Raw genomic sequence first — 23,378 nt, 5'->3', positions numbered from 1 at the left:
TGTTTAGGATTCTGAACACACTGTAATAGCCACCTTTAAGGAAAGAACCCACCTTTTGAAAGGCTACATTATTGCATATTGATTTTTTTTTTTCACACATCTAAAGTTGACTGTGCTTCTGTTTCCATTATGTTTCCTTTTTCTTAGTTTGCTGAACATGTCAGGAAAGATGGTTTTAGTCTGAGATTCGCTATGAGAAGAATGTTGATAGCGCGCTGATGTTTATAGTTGGTACTGAGACCTCAAGGACTTTTCAGCTTCTCATGTTTTGCCAGTGTGCAGGTGCATGGCAGGCCGGGGGGAGCATGGCCAGGACAAAGGGTCTACACTCCCCTTATGATTTGAACTTAGACTTAGGATTGAGGGCCAAATTGGCCAATAAAGTATTCTGTATCATGCAATGTCATGCCCAGTATATAGATGAGGCTTGGCCAGGAAGAAGGGCTCTTGCTCTTCCAGGGACTCTCACTCTGAGTGCTCTCTCTTTTTCCATGCCCTGCACCTGCTCCTCTCTCCTGTTTGTGTGTTTTTTTTTTTTTCCCAGGCCTCTCACTGGTTCAGGATTGAAGTGTCAGGACTTATCAGCATCGTTTGCAGGGACCTGACAGGCGTTGCTCACCACTTGGTGAGCAATCACTTGTTTATATATATTATTATCATTATATATATATTCATATATTATTATTAAATGGTTCTTACCTCAATCCACAGGTCACCTTCCCTTTTCCCCTTTAATTCTCTTCCCCATCCCCTGGGGGTGGAGGTGGGTGAGCGGTGTTTAGTTGCCAATCAGGCTAAACCACACCAAAACATAATGAGCATTATCTCACTTGGCCTGAATTTCCCAACACCTGAAGTCTGAGTGTACAAAATGGAACAATCTAGAAATGTCATCTGGATTCCAAATGAGCCGATGGCAATGATGAGAAGTAACTGTACCTTGCTTGTAATACTAAACAGTGCGAGTTAAAAGGGGTGTTGTCAGCTTCTTGAAGGCCTGCTGCTCTCTCTGGTCATGTGAACCAGCAACTGCCCAGTTTGCTTACAGAAGTCGCTGTACCTGTAAGGCAGTAATGTCACACCTAATAACGAGACTAGTTTCTATGTTTCCTTCTAACGCACTAGGGGATTCCTTCTTCATGGTTTTCCATCTCTGCCACCTCATCTGAGGCTACTGCAGCATTTTGAGATTAATGCTCAGACTTTAAAGGTACTTTCTTTCAAATTGCTTGTGTGTCTTCTCGAGCACCAAGGCTACTGCTGGTAGCACGATGCGTGCCTGGGCGAGCGAGGACAACGCGGTGTAGTTGCAGATCCTGCCTGGTCCTGGCGTCTTGCAAACCGCCCCTGCAGCCCGCTTCTCGGGCGGGAAAGGACAAACCCGCGCTGCGGACAGACAAGGCTCTATCCTGTGTTTTGCCGAAGCAGCTCGCAGTTTGGTGACCTCCATTTTCTGCAGCCGGTTAGCGCAGCCTGGCAGCAGCCGTTCCCCGCGCCCCGTGCGGTACCGACAACCGGCAGCGGCGAACGGCAGCCAAGAAAACGCGGCCGCTGTCCCGGTAAGCGTTAAGGGGCGGCGGGAGCCGTGGCGCCGTCCAGGCCGCAAGCGGGGCCACGGGCCGCCCTGCAGCCTGCGCGGCGGCGCTGCCGCGGGCCGCCCACCTCTCGTCCCCACGCGCAGAGCCCTTCCCTGGCCCGCCGCCTTGTCCGCGCCCCCCGCCCGGGCCGCGGGCTGCCGCAGCCGGGCCGCCTTCCCGTCAGGCGCCAGGGAGCGCCGGGCGGCGGAGAGCCTCGGTCCGGCGGGCGCAGTCCGGTGCGGGGGCGGCTCGGCCACCCCGTCTGGCGCTGGGGCGGGGCGGCGGCGTTTTTCCGTCAGGCAGCGGGTCGGGCAGGCCCGGCGGCTGGCGGGGAAGGGGGCCTGGCGGGGCGGGGCGGGGCGCGGCGGGGGAAGGAGGAGGAGAGGCGGAAGCCGGGAGGCCGCTGAGGTACCATCCCCGAAGGGCGTGCGGGGAGTGTCCGTGCGGCGGGCGGGACGCGGGCCGCGGCATGGAGCGGTGGGTCGGGGCCGCGGGTGGCTGGGGCTCCCTCTGGGGCGCCGGCTGGGGCCGCTGGCCGGGCTGGCAGCTCTTGGCCGCCTGCGCGGTCATCGGCGCCGTGGGCTGGCTGCTGCGGCTGCTGGAGAGGAGGCCGGGCGGCCGCGGGGCGCCGGCAGCGGCCGTCTCCGCCCCGGCGCCCCCGTCCTCCCCGGCGCCGCTGTCCGCGGGGAGCCGGCGCTGCGGCGGGAGCCGCCCAGGTGAGAGACAGGCTGGGGGGTGGTGGGGGGGGGCGGCGCTGCCGCTGTCTGTGCGGGAGAGCCGGCCGGGCCGCGGGCACCGCCCGGGGCGGCCTGCGGCTCCTCGGCCTCTCGCCCGCCCGGCGTCCGCGGCCCCGGGGGTCTTGTCCCACGGGCCGAGCTCGGGGCCGCCCTCTCGCGGGCCCCGCCGGGCCCGGCCCCGCCGCCGCGGCGCCCGGCGCGCCGTTCCCCCTTTGTCATGGGCGGTGCGCGGCGCGGCCCGCCGCTCCCGGCGCCCGCCTCTGCCCGGCTTAGGGCGGCGGGGCCGGCTGCTCCTGCTCCGCCCTTCTCGCGCGGCCCTGCGCTGGCGCTCGGCTGTCCAAACCCTCTCCCGCGCCGGTTCTGCCTTCCCTTACTGGCTCTAGAACGATGCGTCCATTTCTCGTTCCTCAGAAGTCGTCTTTCCCTCCCCCCCGCCCCCCGGTCGTGGCTTTCCTGTAGCTTATTCCAACTTTGTTTTGCAGTTCTTCTTCTGCCACGTAGTTCATAACTGTTAGCCCGTTTGGCTACAGGCAGTGTAGGCAAAATACCGGCTTGCATAGCCACAGTTACTCTGTCGGGTGCAAATCCTCGCAGTCGAACCATAGCCAAAAGACAGGGTACGTGTCTCGTTTAATTCCTGCCTTAAAAGAAAAAAGTCTGTTTTCTTACGTTGCTCATTTACTGAAGGATTTAATGAGCAGAGGAATAAAATAGTATTGCTATCCTTAGAAGTGAGTCCATTCTTTCTTGGTACTACTCTTATTTTTTTTAAAAAAAACAGATTCTGCTGTTTCATACTGATGCAGTAAGACTAGGGAAGATATATTTCTTACATATTCTTCCAGATTCTGGTTGATTTGGAAGAAGTCTTGAACGTGCATTGGTTGTTAAAGCAGTTATTCATATTTGTAAAGCCACTGGAGGTAACTTGCAAGACATTGTAGGCTAAACTAGAAACGGTAGCTGTTATCAGTGCTGGCTGTACCATGGATCATTGGAAGTAATATAAAATGCGTTTTAAGGTTCAAATAATCACCCTTTGCACCTGCATGTAACAAATGATAAAGGATTATCTTAAAACAGGCAATTGCTGTTTCTTAGGTTTGCAAGTCACACCTTTTGTTTTGGACAGGTCAAAACAGGTGATGCAGTTAAAAATTAATAAATGCTTATCTGTGTTACCTGAAAGCCTAATGTCAGAACACAAGCATGTTTCATGAAAGTTCTATGTTTTCATTCTAACATGTTTTTCTCATTTCCACAGCAAGCTTATTGTAGAAAATTCTTCCTATAACAGTAGATCTTAAACCAAAGATTAATTTCTTCACATGTTGGATGCATGAAATAAATACTTTTTCTTACATAGATGAGGAAGAAAATTTTAGGCACTAAGTTCTATCAAAACATAAGATACCGGACATTTTAAGGCATTATATTATCCTTCCTGACATTTCAAGGCGTTATAATGGTAACAATGAGGTTGCTTGGAGGTTCAGGAATCATAAGGGAGCTACAATACTTTAGGGAGGTAGCTCAGCAGCATCAACTGTGGCTTTGCCACAGTTTCAGGGTGTTTTTTTTAAGCTTAAATACTGTCGTTTCCCATCATTTCAAGGAGGTTCTGGTTAATATTTGTGAAATATTCAGGGTCTGAGATATGTTCTCTAATCACAAGATGTTTAAAGTCAGACATTCGAAAAAAAAAAAAAACCAACTCTCAAAGGAAATGGCTTTCCAAGAAAACAACCTTCAAACTCATGTAACTATTGAGTTGTAATAATATCTGAAGACCTAGTTAAAAGTTTGGCATTAACATCTTTTCCATAGTATTTACTAGTATTAGAAATGTAATAGTTTTGAAGTCAGATTCCAGTGAAAATTTTACTTACATTGACTATTGCTAAAAGTTACAAAAACTGCTTCATGCATTTGGGTTTCTTTAATATATGAAAAGTTTGATTCTTTACCAGCTTAATCCTTGGGTAATTTAAAAAGCAAAATTGTCACGTCTATTTTGCTGGTGTATTTTGTGATGCTACTATTGGCAATACACATGGAAAAATAAGGGATTTTGATTATCCTGTGATTTGTGACGGAGACACAATTTTGGAATTAGTTCTGTGTTTGTACGCTTTGACAAATTGAATAATTAACTTATTAGGATCCAGTATTTAGAGCTCTGTATCCCTGGCATGTTCAGGTGCAGCCATTCATCATTCAAGCCTCGCGTTATTTTCCCAGACAAAGGTCCTTGCCCATCAGAGTGGGGGTTGTGACTCATTCTGGCGACTGCTTGTGCACCCTGTACATAGAGCAGGAGAGCTCCTAAATTGTGGGCACTTCTCATACTGCGACGTGCGTCCACAAACGCTCTTTTGAATTACAGGTGATACTGACTTCAATACTGGGAGATTGCTCTGTCTGTAATGGAGTAAGACTAGGAGTTGTGTTATTCCAAATATAGCATGATTTTAAAAAATACACATGAATTCATGTGGAAAAGTTGCAAATGTGTGGTCCAATAGTCTTTAAGTTCATAAACTGAGGATGAAACCCGGAATTGAAAATATACATCTATCCAAACCAGTATAACCCATAAAATGACTAGGCAGTGAAGGAATGGTCAGTTTAAGCAGGGAGTGAAAGCAAGCTGAAGGAATTCAACAGCCTGATCGTGTGTGTCCTGAAGCTGTCCATTCCAACTAGCGTGCCGCAGGAAGAAGTCACAGCCTTTGTGGAGCTATATGGGTGATATCTGATGGAGTAACTTTTAACGCTTCTGAGGTTCTTGAGCTGCCCAAATCTGGTATTTTTCACTTGTGTTTTTCACAGCAGAAATTTGTGTTGGCGTCATATTGGTTTTAATGTCTTTTCGCTGACCAGTGCAGAAGCTGCAAGTGTGTGGATTACAGGGAAGGAAGTGAGCTGAGGGGCTTGTAGTATCATACCAGAGAGAAGAATTTTCCTTTGGAAACGGAGAAATTCTTCCAGCTCCTGCTCTTTGTTGGAGAGGGAAATCTGAAAAGATCACCTGTTCTCCTGGCTGTTTGCTCTCAAAATGGGGGCTGGGAAACAACATGTTGTGTAAATAATTCCAGCCTTGTATCATGGCCGGAGATAGACTCCCCTGGTTGCTGCATCATACTTACGCCTTATGCTTTTGTCAGCTAGAAATTCTTATGGAAATAATAGAAACAGTGCCGTGCTTTTAGCCGTAGGTGCTGTCTAACTGGATTCTGTTACTGGGGCTAGCTAGTCGTCATGTTCTTGTATTCTATGACATTTACAGGTTGTGCCCTTCATGGCAGGAATCAAGTATTTCTCAGCCTGTCATAAATTTTCATGCATAAATATTCTGGATTGAATTTTCACTTAAAAAAAATTAGAAAGGAGAAATGAAAATAAAATGTAATCTGTAAATACTCTTTTAAGTAGTTTTTGAGAGGAGAGGGAATAAATTTTTGGGATAAGTTCTGATAGCGTAAAAATGTTTTTAATGTATTGAGTTGAAAAATATTTTGTCTTCTCTGCAACTGCGATAATTTCTTCAGAATCTGAAGAATTGTTGTGAGATGGTTTTTTTTTCCTTGGCTTTAATACAGCATTTAAATAGCAGGAAAAGTTGTGTTACTCTTCACAGTTTATCTCCTCTCTTTTTGCCTTTCCCATAGGTGAAATAACAATGGATGCAATATTATCCCGATTGAAGCAGCTCCCTCCCGATGAGCTTAGAGAAGAAATTGTAAGAGCAGGACTGAAATGTGGGCCCATTACCTCAACTACTAGGTTTATTTTTGAAAAAAAACTGGCTCAGGCATTGCTGGAGCGGCAAGGAGCATTGGAGGAAAAAGGGTCTGCTCTGTCAGAGGAGGCTGCTGGAAATGTCCCATCTGAGAGCAGCGGGGCAGAAGCACAAAAGGCTTTGAAAACTACGGCAGTGAATCACAACGGTCATGGAAGTGTTTCCGAAGAGATAGACTTTGGGTACTGTGTAGGTCTGAACCCTCCAGAAGAAGATGCTGTGATGCACATGAGCTGTTCAGCTCCAGTCTGTGGAGCAGGATGTGTTGATTCACAAGTTTGTACTCAGACACCGTCCAGAGATCCTCCACTCTTCTATGGTGTTTGTCCAGTTTATGATGACATATTGGCAAGGAATGGTAAATATTCATTTCCTTTATTTCCAATGATAAGCATTTTACAGTCATGTCTAAGTAGACCTTTTTCTGTATAGCAGGTGCTATGAGCGCCACTGTATTAGTATTTTAAGCATTACTTAAAATATTTTTTTGTTTCTGTAAATACTATTTATTTGATCTTCTGGCATAGAAACACAGTTATAAGACATCCCAGGTGTTGTGCCATAATACTTGATGCACATGAGGATCCTCTACTTGATGTAGCTCAAATGAAGAAAATTATTTCCTGCTGCTACTCATACCTATGCTGTGCTTTTAATCCCTCTCGAGATGTCATGGTTTAGCCCAGCTGACAACTAAGCATCATGCAGCTGCTCACTCGCTCCTCCCCCATGGTGGGATGGGGAGGAGAAAATAAAACGAAAGGCTCAAGGGTCAAGATAAGGACAGGAAGGGATCACTCACCAATTATGGTCACAGGCAAAATAGACTTGGGGAAAAAAATCAATTTAATTCGTTACCAATCACATCAGAGAAGGATAGTGAGAAACAAAGCCAGATCTTTAAAACATCTTCCCCCCACCCCTCCTTTCTTCCAGGCTCTACCTCCTCCTCCTAGCAGTGCAGGGGCACAGGGAATGGGGTTTGTGGTCAGTTTGTCACACTTTGTTTCTGCTGCTTCTTCCTCTTCAGGGGGAAGTCTCTTCACACTCTTCCCCTGCTGCAGTGTGGGGTCCCTTCCCATGGGAGACAGTTCTCCACAAGCTTCTCTGACGGGAGTCCCTCCTGTGGGGTGCAGTTCTTCATGAACTGCTCCAGTGTGGGTCCATCCTGCAGGGTGCAGCCCTTTGGGAACAGACTGCTCCAGCAGAGGCTTTCCCACAGAGTCATGGCTGTGTTTGGGCACAGCCACCTGCTCCGGTGTGGGGTCCTTTACAGCTGTGGGTCTTCACAGACTGCTCCACTGTTAACCTGCACAGGCTGCAGGAGGACAGCCTGCCTTCTTACCACAGACTGGAGGGGAATTTCAGCTCTGGCACACTTCCTCCCCCTCCTTCACTGACCTTAGTGTTTGCAGAGTTGTTTCTTTCACATTCCCCTCCTCTCTCCACTGCAGCTGTGCTGGGCCTGACTGGTCTGATGAACCCTTTTGGCCTTGATGAGATGAGTTCTGCCCAGCAGGCACTCTGGGAGCCCGGTGCTTTGGGGCGCTGCAAGCCGCAGCCCGACACAGACAGCCACCCGTGCCTTCTCCCCTGTGTGCTACAGATCCTGCATGGCGCAGGTTTCTTTGTCCCTTCTGAAGTATGTCATTCACAGAGGCGTTTGTTGGCTCGGCCCTGGCCAGAGGCAGGTCCGACTTGGAGCTGGGGAAGCTTCTAGCAACTTCATCCCTGTAGCCCCTCCCCTGCTACCAAAACCTGCCACACAAACCCAATACACAAGAATAAAAAGAAATCCTACAAATAAACGATCAAAAAACTGTTTGTACTGTCATCAATTGAAGCTTAAATGATCTCTTCTAGCAGGTTCCGTACTTTACTTTCTATCTTAATGCCAAATGGTATCTAGAAGCATCAGTCGTTCTTCACGTTTTATTGATGAATACTGCAATAAGAAATTATTAAACTGCCTGGTGGCAGGATTACAGTCATGCATAAAGGATTGTTTACTCTGAGACAGTAATAAGCATTCTTTCTCATAAAAAGGATGTCGAAATCCCTTGATTTGAACACATGAGTGTTAATGCAAAAGGAGAGGAAGGAGAAGAATTTGACTAATACCTAAGGTTCTGTGTAGAGGTCTTAAAGTTGTGACAGTGGATCACTTACGTGGTTGATCTTTCTGAACAAGAGAACATGGAAGTCATGCAGGGTGAATAAGCTCTGCATTTGCTTTTCCATCTGGATGTGAATTACTTACTTGTGGAAGCTGGCCCATCTATTAAAAAAGGTGTTCAGATACTGATTGATATGAGTGGTCAGACACTACGCAAGCCACCTGATGTTAGCTGGAGTGTGTGAAATTCTTCTCAGTTTCTGAAAGAGCAAACTTGATTTTGATTCTTATGCCTTGTTTGGTAGAGAAACAGTTTGAGACCAAAGCTGGAAGGATGGTCTGAGAATTTTGAAATCTGTTTCTAGGAACAAATCTGAGATTGTGGAAATACCTTTGATTGTACTTTGTTGCAGAGAGAATACATGTTTATGAAGATAAAAAGGAAGCTCTGCAAGCTGTTAAGATGATTAAGGGTTCCCGTTTTAAAGCTTTTTCAAACAGAGAGGATGCTGAGAAATTTGCTAAAGGAATCTGTGATTATTTCCCATCTCCAAGCAAGTCCTCTTTATGTTTGTCTCCAGTGAAAATGGGATCATTTAACAGAGGTAAGTGAGGGTGTTCATCTGTGTACAGTAGATGCAATTTACAGTCTGTTATTTTTTTATGAGAAGAAGCAACAGGTTTAAGATAAGCCGTAAACGAATGTTAAATCATAGCTCCGGAGCTTACTCACCAAATAAAATTATTGTATAGATATCACAACCAGTATCTAATTACTTTTTTTTTTGTGAAATAAATTAGAAATCGGCAATAAAAAGCATATTTTAATTTTTAAATTCAAATCTGGTTTTAATTCTGTATAAAATGATAACTGTCACTGGAGAAGTCATCCTTAAAGTTAATTGATGCTTTTCCAGGAAAGGAGCACCAAAGTTTATGTGCAGAAATAAAAAAAGAAGTAGAGTATGTTGGAATCCTGCCATTTCTTTTGTAAAGAACTACCACCGAAGTAAATTAGAGCCCTGGGAATCTATGGAAAGACCGCTTTTTGTGTTTTAAAGCATAAGGTTTGGCCTTCAATGTATGGTTTCTGTGGTCTGTGTTATGATAAAGTAAACTGATTACTTCTAAAAGCAGTTATTTTTCTGGTTCACATGAATTTTACACTAAAAAATGTTGCTGTTAAGTGTTGGTAATGGCCTGCATAGATATGTTGCTTAGTCATCTCTGGTTATATTTGATAGGATGTGATTTTACTCATGCACTTCAGGATTTTCAGGTTTGATAAGACGCTGATAAAATTGCACAGTAAATTAGAACTATACTTAAGTGAGTTTTAAGTTCAGCAATAGAATGGTAAACAGTGATCACATTTTGTAGTGTTCCCAGTTACTAGATTAGAGAGACTCGGTAGTCACAGAACTGCAAAAGCAATTTTAATATTCAGAAAATCCTTATTTCTTACTGAATTTTGCTTTGAAGTTTGGATGGAAGCAGAATGGTAATTATAAATTTTACCAGTCCCTGTTGAAGTCTGAAACAGTTCTACAAGATGATTAAGTCATATTCCCCTCCCTCCCTATTACTAACTACTAGTATTTTTAGCTGTCTTGTCATTGACCTCAATTTTTTTACTCCTGTACATTAAAGATGCAAAGTTAGTATATATTTTAGATTAAAAGCTTATTTTCATGGTCTGGGTATAAAAATAGTGGTCACTGAAAAAAATGTATCTAGAGACGTGTTACTTGTGTTTTGATAGATGGCTTATGCTCCCCTGAGACCGAAACTGCTAATAAGGAGAGAGCCAACAGTTATAAAAGTCCACGTACTCAAGATCTTACTGCTAAACTTCGGAAAGCCGTTGAGAAAGGAGATACAGCAACGTTTTCAGAACTCATTTGGAGTAACCCTCGCTATCTGATTGGGTCAGGAGACAACCCAACAGTTGTACAGGTGAAAAAAAATCAACTGGAAAAATCCAAGTTCTGGTTTAGTGATTGATAAGCAGAACTGGAAAGCGTGTTGTTTCCTACTCTTCCTTCAAGATATCTTTTTTCCACACTGCAAAGTTTCTGGTTGTTAAAGCGAAGAGAAGCGTGGCGTTGTCTGTCTTGCGTTAGGTCACCCGTTGTAACTGAGAGTTCGCTTTGCTCCAGAAGAGCTAAAGCAACTGAGTAGGCAGTTCTTTAGGGGGAGAACGGTTTTATCCAGTGGTGAAAGAATAGTCTCTTTGTCATATAGTATTGATCTCCTCCAAATAATTCCAGTCTTTTTCAAATAGAATGGTTTTAAGGAACAGGGCAGTGCCTAGGCTGTAAGTAGGTATTCCATAGCACTGCTTACCCAGGCACCACCATTAAATTTCAAACCTTGTCTCCATCTAAAATCCATGTATAAGGTAGCATTTAGCAGACACTGATAACCTTACTTTAACAAATGACTTCTATCAGACCAGCTTTGTGAAGTTGTTGAAATTTTGTATGTAATGTATTGCAGCAAACTGAATTATATATATACATACGCACACATTTTCTTCCTCTTTTTATACATTGAACTTCCTATCCCCTTTTATTATGTGATATCTTAATATACCTCCTTTGCCACATTTTCACCCTAGATACAATTAACAAAATTATTCTTATACTCAGTAGTATCTTTTTTTTGTAAGAATCATGTGAGTATAAAGATGCGTAAGTCTTTACAATATCACGTAATTTACTGCAGTTCCGAGTGTTTATGTACTGTTTTGTAAACATCTTTTCCTAATAAAACAGTTAGAAACAAAAATCTAAACATAAGACTCAGTGTGGGAACCTTTGCATTTTCACAGTTATGTCAGTTAAGCGTATGGGCGTAAGAAAGCTGTTTAGATTTCAGTTCATTCTAATGTTTGTCCTTTTTTTTCAGGAAGGGTGTAGGTACAATGTCATGCATGTTGCTGCCAAGGAGAATCAACCTGGTATCTGCCAATTATTACTGGACACTTTGGAAAATCCTGAATTTATGCGGCTTATGTATCCAGATGATAATGATGTCATGTTGAAGAATCGCATCCAATACATTGTTGACCTTTACCTTAATACGCCAGATAAAATGGTAAGATCTGAATGCTTGCCAGTTCTTATCGTTATGGAAACAACTGGGATGTGTTAAGGATGTGTGAGGGAGAAGGAAAGAGAATACGAGGGGATGCTTCTAGCAAAGTGAGCTATTCATGAGTTTTGTGGGTTTTAATGATCATTATTCTACAGAATAGTGAGAAAAGATCTGTTAAGAGCCCTGATAATTAGTCATGACATTTATTCACTTTTCCCAGTCTCAAAATAAAATACGTGGGATTGACTTCATCATGTTTCCAAATGGCTGTGAATTTTCCCTTTTTATCGTTGCAGGGATTTGATACACCGTTGCATTTTGCCTGCAAGTTTGGGAATTTAGATGTTGTTAATGTGCTTACCTCACACCCAGCTATTGTAAAAAATCCAAGAAACAAATATGATCAAACTCCAGCAGAAGTAAGTCTCTCCATGTCCACGACAAAACCGCAAATGTTATGCCTAATCCATGTTTTTCAGGTTCAGACATTTACTAACTACTGTAGTAAGATACTAGTGTCATGATTAGAGTGTACATCTTTGATAACATTAAAAATATTTTGTATTGACTGTATCTGGGGAAAAGTTCTAGATTTTGTGATTCACTGCTTTTTCTTTACAGTACCCGTTTTATGGATGTGGATGCATTTTAGTGGTTTGTTCTACTACGAATTGAAAGTACTGGATGAGATGGGTAGAGGCCAATGATGTGACTATTCAAAAGAACACACGTTGCAATTGGTTTGAGATTGATGTCTTATGCTCTACTAACAAGCAACTAAAATTATATTAACAGGTGGTTTGTGAAAGAAGCAAGAATAAATCCGCAGAACTGAAAGAAAAGCTAAGAGAGTACTTGAAAGGTCTGTATTCAGAGTTTTACCCTCTGTCAGGGATGTACATTGCTGTTCATAAATGTTGCTACTGTACAGTGCTGTGAAAACCAAAGGGAAACTAAAACTGACAAGGAATAGAGAACTTTGTCTTTTAAATTGCATGGTCGGAACTCTTACCGTATGGCTCACAAGGTTATCTTCATCGCTCTGTAACGCAGCCGTGGCCTTCACTTTATTCAGTGAGCCTGAGGCAGAGCAGTTAATGTAAAAGCGAATAAAACACCTTTACAGAGAAGAGATTTATTTGTCACGCAGGGCAGTCGTGTCATTTCTTTGACAGAACTTCCACTGGTTTGTCGCATGTGGGTTTAGACATTTGCAAAAGGAGGTTTGTAAATGTGGTGAAGATCACTCGGGAGGGGGTGTGTTTATCAGTGCAGGTGGTTTTGTATTGGAGAGAGAAGGGAGCCTGTGCTAAAATGCCATCTGGGAGCACTCAGTAAATACTGAAACAGTGAGTCTGAATTACAAGTCGTTTTACTAATGAAGTCAAGTCAAATGTTTAAATATACGGGCGTATCGATATTCTACTAAAGGAGCAGCAGGCTAATGTGACATAAAATTCTGAAGAAAGCTTTATATTACTTTAGGTCGATACTATGTACCACTCTTGAGAGCAGAAGACAATTCCTCAGCTCCTGTAATTGGTGCACCGTGGTCACCCGATCAGACAGATGATAGCCCCCAAAGAACTTTATCTAAATACATTGGCAGCCCCAAAGATCCAGTGTTGTCGATAAGGGCTTTCGCAGGCCCCATGAGCCCCTCAAAGGTAAGCAGAGAACTTCATATGACTCTAATGCCTATTTTTTTCCCTTTTTTTTAAAAAAAGAACCATTAGAAGATCCACCCACGATTTGTTGTGTGGTGTAACTTGGTCCTGTTTCAGATTGCAACTCTCTTTTTCTTGAAGAGATGGATCTTCCTCCATAGAGAAGGAGAAGCACAGAAACTTGAATTGGTTTTAAAAAATCTTAACTATAACTTTCTCTTATTTCTAGAAATGGACAGTGGATGTTAGAAGCAGTTTATCACCTCTGCTTGTTAAATTAACATGAATTTTTTTTTTCCGAATGGAAAAAAACAATGACCAAGTAGTAGGTGTTGGGTTAGTTTTGGAAAAGTATTGATAGTATAGTAGAAAAGCAGAGTCTTTGGTTTTCAGGAGGAATGCTTGGATACCAGTTCGATATATTATAAATCTATAGGTGTTTCTTTGACTCATTTGTTTAATATGAACTTGCTGGAACTATGGCAGCTTTAGAAATAGTGAAGAAACACAACTGAGGACTTTCATCATCTAATGTTTGAATTCTTCCAGAACAGAGCTTGACCAAAATGCTTAATGCTTTTTCTTGTAAATACGCTCTTTGGTAAATTTTCTGTTCACCTGATGTAAATGTAAACATATTTTATACTCTGAAAAATTTGACCTAGGATGTAAAAAATGCAGTGTTTTGATTGCTGACAGAATGTCTTAATGTAATTCTTCATCATTGTTTCTGAGGTTTGGGATTTTACAAAAAATGATTAGTGTATTCCCTTTAGTTTCAAAATATACGGCAAGAATGTATTCTAATAATTGCAGCAAGTCTGTGGAATTAAGTATAAAATACAAGAATATCACCTTTGCGTCTTAGAAACCAGTGACCAAGAGAGCATTTGTCATTAAATAAAATATAATAACATGGGAAAATAATAAGACATACCTGTTTCCTGCTGCACACAAATTAAAACCAGGCAGATTTAGTATCTGTACAGTTTGCTTTAAGATGATTATACATTATGGTCCTTACTCTTTTAATTAACAGGTATGAGATCAAAGTAACCAGTAAAACTGGGCGGAGCAACTTTAGATTCAATATGAGATTATTCATAGCTGGAGTTGGGCAATGCTTGTGGCAGAACTTGAGTTGTTTACATGTAGACAGCAAACAGCTAAATGTCTTCTAGACCCATAGGTAGACATCTAGCCAGCACTGAGTTAGCTTCATGCTGGGGGGGGTAGTTTTTTGAAATTATTTCTGTTTTTTAAAGGCCGAAGAATTTCGCAGGCTTTGGAAGACTCCACCGAGGGAGCGAGCTGGCTTCTTTCACAATGTCAGGAAATCTGACCTGGAGAGAGGTGTTGAAAGAGTTGGAAGGTATCTAAAAGAGTATCAGTATCAAAAATTAGCAATAGCCAGAGCAATTAAAAGCAAAAGACTTGTGCTGAGAGTACAGTTATTACTTACTGAGCAATATCTTAGGGCAAAAGTTATTGGCAGAAATATTTTATTAAGTATATTGTAGTTGGATTTTTACTGCATTTTTGTGTAAACAAAATAGCCAAAAATGTGAGACCTAGCTTTCTTAGCTTTGGAAATAAAGATATTTTAACTGCTATTGATGGTATGCATAGAATGCTTTTCTCAAACATTACTTGCCTAACTTGTCAGAAGATGTAAAATTATACATAGCCTACTTTTTCTGGAAAATTAAGGGATTGTTGGAATAGCAGAACGAAAAGATCCCAATACAAATGTTCTGCTTTGTAAAAGCTGTGTGTTGTGGTGTGTGTCTTTGCTGTTAAAATACCTTGTATCAGCAATTTATGGAAGAAAAACTGTTAAAAGATGATTATATTTCCTTCTTTGAAATAACCCCTACTTTCTCCTGCCTGCTCCCAATTCCAAATAGAAAAAGCTATGAATGGAGCATCATTCAAATTATGTCTGCATCAGTGTGGATTCATTTCTTATCTGATATCTAGATACAGTCAGCTTAAAAAGAGCAATATTTATGGTGTTGACTGTAAGAATAGTAGATTAAATTTGAAAAATAATCTAGAAAAAATTAGATGATACTGTGTTTGCTAAGGATGTGTGTATCGCTTTCGCAGACTGTTGATTGTTGCAGAATTGTGTTGCCTAGTTGCACGTTTATACTATTAATAGCTGATAAATTGTGTTCAGAAAAGTTGTTGTCAAACTAATATTTATGTCTTCACAAATGATTCGTTTTATTTTATTTATTGCAGGGAGTTAGCTCATGAACTGGGGTTCCCTTGGGTTGAATACTGGGAATTTCTGGGCTGTTTTGTTGATCTGTCTTCCCAGGAGGGGTTGCGAAAATTAGAAGAGTACCTGAGTCATCGGGAAATGAGTGAAAAGGCTCAGCAAGAAACAGGGGAAAATGAAACCTGCAATAGATATAAAACTCCACATCCTTCTGGTAAGAAAAGGGCAACTGCAGCAAACAACAGGTTGTACCTAGGGAGAAGAGGGAGAGAAAAAGCTTGGTGCCCAGGGGAAGCAGTATTCACCTGTTGTCGTTGCTGTTATTCATCTGTTATCCAAACAGTCTGATTGCCGTATCGAAAAAGTAGCTGGGAACACTGGGAACATAGGAGAATTAGAACAGACCTTATGTGAAGTGCTTTATTTGATTGTAAGCCCCCAGATGAAATTCCTGTAAGAAAACTTACTTCTTCAGTATGTTTCTGCTTGGAAATTTGGGAATTTCACCTCAGAGGATAGAATTTTGTAATCCACAGATACAGAATGAATAGCTTCTTAAAATAAAGGAATAGTTCTTTACAGTTGAGGATGAAAGACACAGTGAAGAAAACTGAGGAAAGCTTTTATTCTTTCTTAGGTCACTGCTTGCCATGTGTTTGTGGAAGGCACACCCTAGTCCCAAGTCTTTGTGCTCCTTCCTCCTTCTCTCCTGTGTGATTATAGATCTGAAGGGGCTCTGCTACTGGGATAAACCTGGCTGAAAAGACCGTGAAGGATAGTCATTGGACTAGTCATAAACCTTTGTGCTTGGACGAGATGAAAACTTAAGCTATTCTCTATTAGTAACGTTTTCCTACCCTGTTCTGCTTGATTCTGACTTTATCCTTTGTTGCTGGTTAATGATTGAAGCGAGGAGTGTAGGAAATACAGTTCTGGAATGACTAGGATACAAAAGGTTATTTGCAAAAAAGATAGAGCCACAATGTTGTCATTTTGCATTCAGTTTGGTTAGTTGATGCTGTTGCACAAGTCAGAGAGGGCCTCGATATATAGGATGAGGCATAAAGATTGTGTGTTTGTTCCTAGTTTATTTGATTGGTGTTCTGTCGAAAGTCTTTTTATGTGTTGCTCTCCTTAAAATTGCTTACAGGCAAGAGCAAAAAGTGCTGCAATTCTATTTCTGTTGGAGCATTTTTGGATGAGGATGATGATGACATGAGCTTAGAAGAAATTAAAAACAGACAAAACGCAGCACGGAATATCAGCCAGCCTATTGCATCCCAAGAACCTAGCATTGGTGCTATTGGAGACGCCGAGTGTGATATCTTGTCAATGGAGCCCACAGTAAACATTATGGAAACATCAGGTCACCCCAGGCACTATGAAAAGGCGGTTTCTTCCAGCAAAAACGGATTTTGTAATCCTGTGTCCAGTGAGAGGATAATTAGTGACAGAAAGCATTTGCACGATGGAGAATGCCTTGTATCACCCGTTTCCAATTTAATGTCAGAGTTTGAAAGCCTGTCGTTCCAAGAAGAAGAGATTGCAGGAGAATCAAATAAAATCACTGAAAAAACTGAGAATGAGAGAATTCTGGCTGAAGGAACAAGTCAGGTGAGAATATCCAAGGACCATCCGGATAAGACCTGCTACGCAGTTTCACTGGCAAGTTCTTCTGAGCCAAGAGTTACAGGTAAACCTGGAGAGAGCCAGTTAAGGGCAGAACACAAGATACCGTCAGAAAAGGAGAGGCTGTCCATGGCATCTGGAATTCAGACTAATGAGGCACAGCAACGTCAAGAACTTTCTTCCCAGAAATTTCTTTTGAAGGTTTCACCCACAAATGACAATTCTAAGAACTTATTCCTGCTTGGGTAAGAATCATATTTTTAATACTTACTTGTGCTTTGGTTTATGTGTGCAAAACAAGATGCTTTTTGCTGACAGCAAGGTTGACATGACATGATACTAAGCAACACCAGTTGCAGTCTGCCTCGAGTGATCATAAAGCTTTTTCCAATGCTTGTGCAGTAGCTGTACATTTCTCTTGCAGCTGATTGCCCGAATATTGTGTCTAAAACACAAGGAGGAAGAGGAGAGGTCTTTGTTTCCCAGTCAGTTTCAGTTACCTTGATTCACCATCCATTTGTCAGCCTTGTAACTTCATGATGAGCCTGACTCAGATTAACAAAGTATTTGCTGCATTCTTGGGACTCCTCGGATTAAATTGTCAACACTTTTATTTTACAAGGCTACCACGTAACAATGTACAGTCATTTATGTGTGGACCTGCTGGAAGAAGTTCATAGAGAAACAGTGTTTATGGAGGAGTATGGGCAATTTGTTTGCTTATATCAAAAGTAAATGTTTTGGAATTGGGATGTCTTATTGCCTGAGAAATACATAGTTCTCTTTTCATCTAGTTCTGTTTCTATTCTAGGGAGCAGCCCTCAAAGCTGGATAGTGATGTCTTAGCAGCTATAGAAGCAGTGGAGATTGATCCACAGAAATTCCCAGTTGTTTACAAATGGAAGCACGCGGTGCAGTCGTACTCTTCATCTGACAGGCAAAGGTATTTCTGCAAATTCAAACGAGTTGAAATAAAATTTTTAGCGGATCAGCTGCAGAACAGCTTGAACATCTAGAGTTTCAGGCCTTGTTGCGCACAAAAGCCTTGGTTTAAACTGTATTGGCTACTGGTGTGTTTCTGAAATAAAGCACCAAGCCTTTTTGGCTGCTGTCTGTTCCTAAGGAATGTTTATTGGCGCTGCAGTCAAATTAGTTCCATTACACTGCAGTACCAGATAACTTCAGCATATCTATACAAACAAATCAGACAGAAAATGAAGGTCTCAAGAGCCTAAGTGTTTTCCAGTTGGCAAATGTTTCTTTCAGTTTGCTGATTTATTACTTCTTGGATCCTTCATTGGTCTTACTGGTAGTTGTGATACCAGCGAGTAATTCATGCCCATTGTGGATGTAGTGCAATATCATGGTATTGCTTTGAGGTACTTGGGTTGTGCAGAGTGATGTTAAAGTGAATTTAATATCTTCAGGCATCTTTTTATTACGATTTGTATTTTTGCCCTCTGTCACCCCGGTCCGAAGGAATTGTTCACGTGAGCGATGGTGTGTGCTAAGTTTTCAGAGAGAATGTTGTAGTTTTGCTACACGAATTTTGTTGGGATGCCTGAATATGTCTTATGCCATTTGTACATTTTGTTTCGAATGCTGTTGCTTTTGGGGACCCAAAGTGACAGTTTTCATACGAGTGGTGGCTTCTGGTAATTGTATTAACGCAAAGAGTTATTTCCATTGTGACAGATACGGGCCAGAACACTGAAGAATCCCTTGCTTAAACAGCCTACAATTTCTATATAGTCAGGATAAAGTTCTCAGAAAGGATACTAATGACCCAGTGCCACACAACAGATGGGAAAGGAGGCAGGAGCAGAAAACCGTCAAATGGCCTGTACTGACTCTCATTTTTTTTCTTGTTTCTTCTAGCTTTGTTAAATGCAGGAAATTCCACTTTGAGAACTATTTCCACTAAGAAGTTCTTAATATAAATATTAAACATAAATTTTTCAAAACACGCTTTAAAGACAGAACCTTTTAAGCTCTGTCAGAGCTTGAGAGAATTTTAAAATTATAATTGATGGCTTTATTGGCCACAAAATTAAGAGTAGGAGTTGGGAACCAGCAGCTGAGAAGTGCAACTCTGTTAAGTTAGCAGAGATTGGAGCAGGAGGAATGTTATGGAAAGAGTTGAAACAACATGTGACAGGGCTGAAAGAAGTGCAGATGGTAAGTGGAAGGAGAGGTACTGCCCAGTGCTCAGCACTGGGAAAGAAAGCAGCTTTCTTTTGTCACTGTGTTTCAAATAGTGCACTGAAGTAGGGCCACCAAGTGTAGTTTTAGGAAAAAACATGAAGCTCACTGAGGTTTTTCTGCAATTTGAAGTGGCGTAGAAACAGGCAAATATTTTCATGTGCCTGGTTGATGTGTTCTTGTACCGATTCACTTTTCAAAGTCAAATTGTCTTGTCTCCTGATTTTTGTGATTAATTTTTGAAAGAAATAGGCTAATTGTCAGGCTTTTTTCATTCCTATTCCATCGTCTGAAAGGTCTGAGGTGTTCTTCGAAAGTGCTAAAATTGAACACAAGATTTTTAGGTGTAATCACTGTTCTATCACATGAGTAAAAACAATTACTGCAATTATTTGACAATGCCAAGGCTTACTCTGTCGGCCTCCTTAATTTTGCAGTGCTACCTCTGCCAAAAGCAGAAATGACACACCAGATCACTTTGTGTTTAGGCATGTGGGATTTTGACTGCAAAAATCGGACCTAATGATGCAGGTACCAGTAGGTCTGTCAGAAGAAAATTGTTTTCAAAAGGTTTTAAGTAGGCTGTGTGCATGTGTGTCTTTCATAGGTGGGGGGTGTGTGGGCTTTTACTTATTTATTTTTAAAAACCTTACAAAATATATTTCGCTTACAGCGTATTCCCTGTAGTGGCTCATCTTAAGAAATTGCCTCGCATATGAAAGAAAGAATCAACCTTTGGCCATTCTGCCTGGCTTAAGATAAAATTTACAGAAAAAGGAAATTTTTTTTACAGAAGAGGTTTTTTAATTTAACAAATTTAACATTTGCTCTGCTTTCAAAGAAATTTTAGATGCTTGTTCTCATTGCTTTAAGAACAAATCTGACGCTTACTGTATAGAAAAATGACGTTACTTCTGTGACATCTGAACGTGAAGATGATTTTTAAAAAGGAGGTGGTAAATCCTGCTCAGCCCCAGCAATAGCTGTGGCACCAACCACCATCAGGCCAACTTTGGTCCTGCTGCCCTTTTCTCATGGGGGCATTGGGCTGCAGTTGTCCAGGTGCTTTGCAAGCACCCGTTTCTTTTCTTAATGACCGTTTTGGAGCAAACAGCAGCTTACTGTCTACATGTAACATAATGTGCTGTCACTGTTTCTTCTGTGACCTGTCTCTTAACCAGTTACCCTTTTTCTCTGCTGGTGTATTATTTCTGAGCTCTACAAGTGATACTGAGTAAAGCCGTTGCTCTCCTTATTGGCAGTTTTCTTAACAAAATGACTTTTTGTTTCTTTCAGTTGGCCAAGTGCAGCACTGAAGGCAAGATTCAAGTCCCAACCCAGCACTGCCAGCCTTCCAAGTGCTTCAGTGTATTCTAATTCAGGAAGAAACAGCCCCGTAACAGGAAGTCCAGGGAAGTATGGCAATGCCGCCTCGTTCTCTCCAGACCCTGGGAGTCCTGGGCGCTACAGTCCAGCTTGTGTCAACCATGCTCTGTTAAAACTGCGTCATTTTTCAGAGCCTTCTGCCCACTAAAATATGATTCATATTCCTGGGATTATATTTTCTGAATTATATTTTCATTGTTAGAGCAGAGGAAAAAACTACAATGTTACTGAAGTGACATGAGGTTTGTATTTGGCTATTTATTTTTCCTCAATTGAGGACAAGTGTATGTTAAAAAAAAAAGAGTATGTCTTTATAGCATATGAGAGATAGATCACCGGTGATATGCAAGGAGTTAGTGACAGTCAGTGCAGTTGTCCAGTAGCTATGAATTCACCCTTGTTGCCAGTTCAGCAGTGAGCTGAACCTTTCCTTAGAAATGGTGTTTTGCTATCACCAGCTGTCATTGTTGTCCTGAACCTGTTAGCCTTCCCCTGCATTTCTTTGCTTGGATAGTCTGGAGGAAGCAGGTCATCAGTAAACAGAAATGTCATGAGAGGAAATCGATGGCAAGAAGTAAACTGTTCTTCTACTTGCAGGGGGAGTGCTCACAGTGAAAAGCCTGTAACAAAGCCCGAGTAACGAAATGGCAACTTCCCAGTACTGAGCGTGAGTGCGAAACCCTGTGCGTAAACAGAAAGTGTTTGTAGGCAGCAGTTTGGTCTGGGCAGTCGCAGAGCCACACACTGACACTGTATGTGTGCATGTCTGCACGAATTCACACAGAAAACCTTGAGTCTTTGCTTCTTCCAAGACTGTTACAAACACCAAGATATGGAGTGTTTTAGTACAGGGGCACTATAGAAATTACTGGTATTTCTTTAAATGTTAGTTTGAAGATTAAAAAAAAATAATCTAAAAATTAGCTGTTTTTTTCCCCACAGAAGCTTTTAATATTAGCAGATTTTAATAGTTACTACACAAAAGCACATCAGCAATAATTTCAGCAAATTTACCAGCAAGATACCTTAATGGTCTAGTTTGTAATACATGGTAGCCAGTGACCCATGCTGTGGCTCCTTACTTCCCAGCGGTAAAGATTGAGGAATAAGGACTAAAAATATTTATATTGAACTCCAAGCTTTTACTATGTCTCTAGTCTTGATGTGGTAACGAGTTTTTGTTACAGCTGTCAATAATTTTATTCTTTAGTCTTCTGTAAGAATGACTTGTTTCGACAGTATGATGCTGGGATTGAAGAACACTCTTCAAAACTCAAAGACAGTTTTCTGCATCACGCTTAATGGTTGTAATGTTGTTTGAAAGAGGCTTCCAGAAAGAGTTCTCTAGTGTTGAGAGCTCTCTAGGTAAAAACCCCCAAACAGGCAGACCTGTCTATCCTTACGCTGTAAAAATCTCATCAGCAAATTGAAGTCTGCCAAGGCTGTGCTGGTAAAAAGGGATGGATTTGGGTTCCCTGGTGCCACGCAGGATGTGAGAAAGCATGGAGCCTCCTTGGACGGCCATAAGCGATGCTCATGGCTAAGGAAGCCCTCGGCGGGGGCAGGATGGTGTGCTGTAAGTAGTGGGTCCATGCACCACCTGTGGGTCCCACCAAGACAGGCTGGATTTAGGAATCCAGCGCTTGATGGTTTGATGGCTGTTGCACACTGCAGAGTGGCTGTTCCGTACGCCCTTCGATAGGTTCATCATTTGGTACAAACCTAAAAAACCCTGCACTTAATGCTTTTGCAAGCTTAATAGTGCCTTTTGTAACATATTTTTTTAATTAAAAAATTTTTGTTCTTTTAGAAGTTTAAAAAAATTAAAAAGTGGCATCCACTTACTATAGGCACATAAAAATAACAGTTTTTCTCCTGGGCTTTCTGAACGTAACACATTTTAATGTCTCTCTGTTTCTAAGTTTCATTATTTGGTGCGGTAGCTCTCCGCTGGGGGACAGCATTCCTATTTTAGAAATTATTCTTTAAAAAAAAAAGCTTAGTTGGCTCTTTCTTTATAATTAAGCCTGTTTCCAGTGAGCTGGATGTTACAAATTGCTGCTTTACACAAATGACTGTCATTCAGTGGTATTCCAGTCAAGGAGCTGGGGGTCATGGGGCAAGGGGTGGGGGTGTCATTCTTTAAGAGACCTTTTTTTAAAAAAAAACACAACCAACCACAACCTGCCATGTTACCAAATATATTAACTGACTTTTTCATAAGGCTTTTTTTGGGTCTCATTTTTTGATGCAGCAGTCTCTGTGGTCTCAAACAACTTTTAAGTCTCAAATTCCTGCAGTTTTACTTTAAACGGTTTTGGGTTGGTGTTTTGTTTGGTGTGTTGTTTTTTTTTTTTTTCTAATTTTAGTGGGTTTTTTTTAATAATTTAATGTAAATGATGTCTTTCATTCTGGAGAAATTTTTCAGATGATGAGTAATTGCCTAATACCATGTTAAAGCCAAATTCGTTTGGTAAGTTGCTGTTCTCCACCCTGGTCCTTCCTGAGCTGTCATAGGGCGCTGTTGCCGTTTTAATACGAGTTTGTTAGAGCTCTCCTTTTTGTCCTTTTTACTTTTATTATGCTTTGCTCCCTTTTTTTTTAGTATTTAAATGTATATTACTAGTATGTACACATAGACACACCCCCCCACCCACACACCTCCACCAACCCCTTGCCTTTCATTTTGTAATTTTGTTTTGGTTCAGTCAAGAGAATAATTTTTTTAAGCTATGTTATATACTGTGTATTAGTCCAGTTGTACTGCATCTTAAGAGGTCATTTTTCTAACAATATATTTACTTCGGCTATTAAAAAAAAAAATAGCAATTTATGTACCGATTTGATCATCCATGATTGTGAAGAAAGCTCTTGCACCCTGAGTCTGTGGAGACACTTTAACTCAGATTGATATTGCTTAAATTGTGTTTTCCTCG

General features: G+C 41.6%; 1 protein-coding gene across 3 annotated transcripts; it reads left to right on the top strand.

Annotated features, from left to right (window-relative positions):
• The first annotated feature begins 1,953 nt into the window (after positions 1 to 1,953).
• ANKLE2 (ankyrin repeat and LEM domain containing 2) lies at positions 1,954 to 22,554 on the top strand. Of its 3 annotated transcripts, XR_015222711.1 has the most exons (14): positions 1,954 to 1,985; positions 5,986 to 6,474; positions 8,646 to 8,837; positions 9,995 to 10,188; positions 11,143 to 11,331; positions 11,628 to 11,750; positions 12,127 to 12,193; positions 12,817 to 12,998; positions 14,264 to 14,370; positions 15,246 to 15,439; positions 16,376 to 17,099; positions 17,666 to 17,797; positions 18,733 to 19,032; positions 20,353 to 20,389. XR_015222711.1 is itself a non-coding variant. In XM_086623443.1 (13 exons), exons 2-13 carry the CDS (start codon positions 5,997 to 5,999, stop codon positions 20,588 to 20,590), a joined length of 2,820 nt encoding a protein of 939 aa, XP_086479569.1. In that variant the 5' UTR covers positions 1,954 to 1,985; positions 5,986 to 5,996; the 3' UTR covers positions 20,591 to 22,554. The 3 variants fall into 3 exon arrangements, 2 of the variants coding, with proteins under 2 accessions (XP_086479569.1, XP_086479568.1); XM_086623443.1 differs by lacking the exon at positions 18,733 to 19,032 and having other exon boundaries at positions 20,353 to 22,554; XM_086623442.1 differs by lacking the exons at positions 1,954 to 1,985; positions 18,733 to 19,032 and adding an exon at positions 2,047 to 2,293 and having other exon boundaries at positions 20,353 to 22,554.
• Positions 22,555 to 23,378: the final 824 nt, after the last annotated feature.

This window comes from Tauraco erythrolophus, chromosome 19 (genome assembly GCF_009769465.1).
Source record: "Tauraco erythrolophus isolate bTauEry1 chromosome 19, bTauEry1.pri, whole genome shotgun sequence".
Classification (NCBI taxonomy): Eukaryota; Metazoa; Chordata; class Aves; order Musophagiformes; family Musophagidae; genus Tauraco; species Tauraco erythrolophus.
This window is presented reverse-complemented; position numbering and strand designations above follow the sequence as displayed.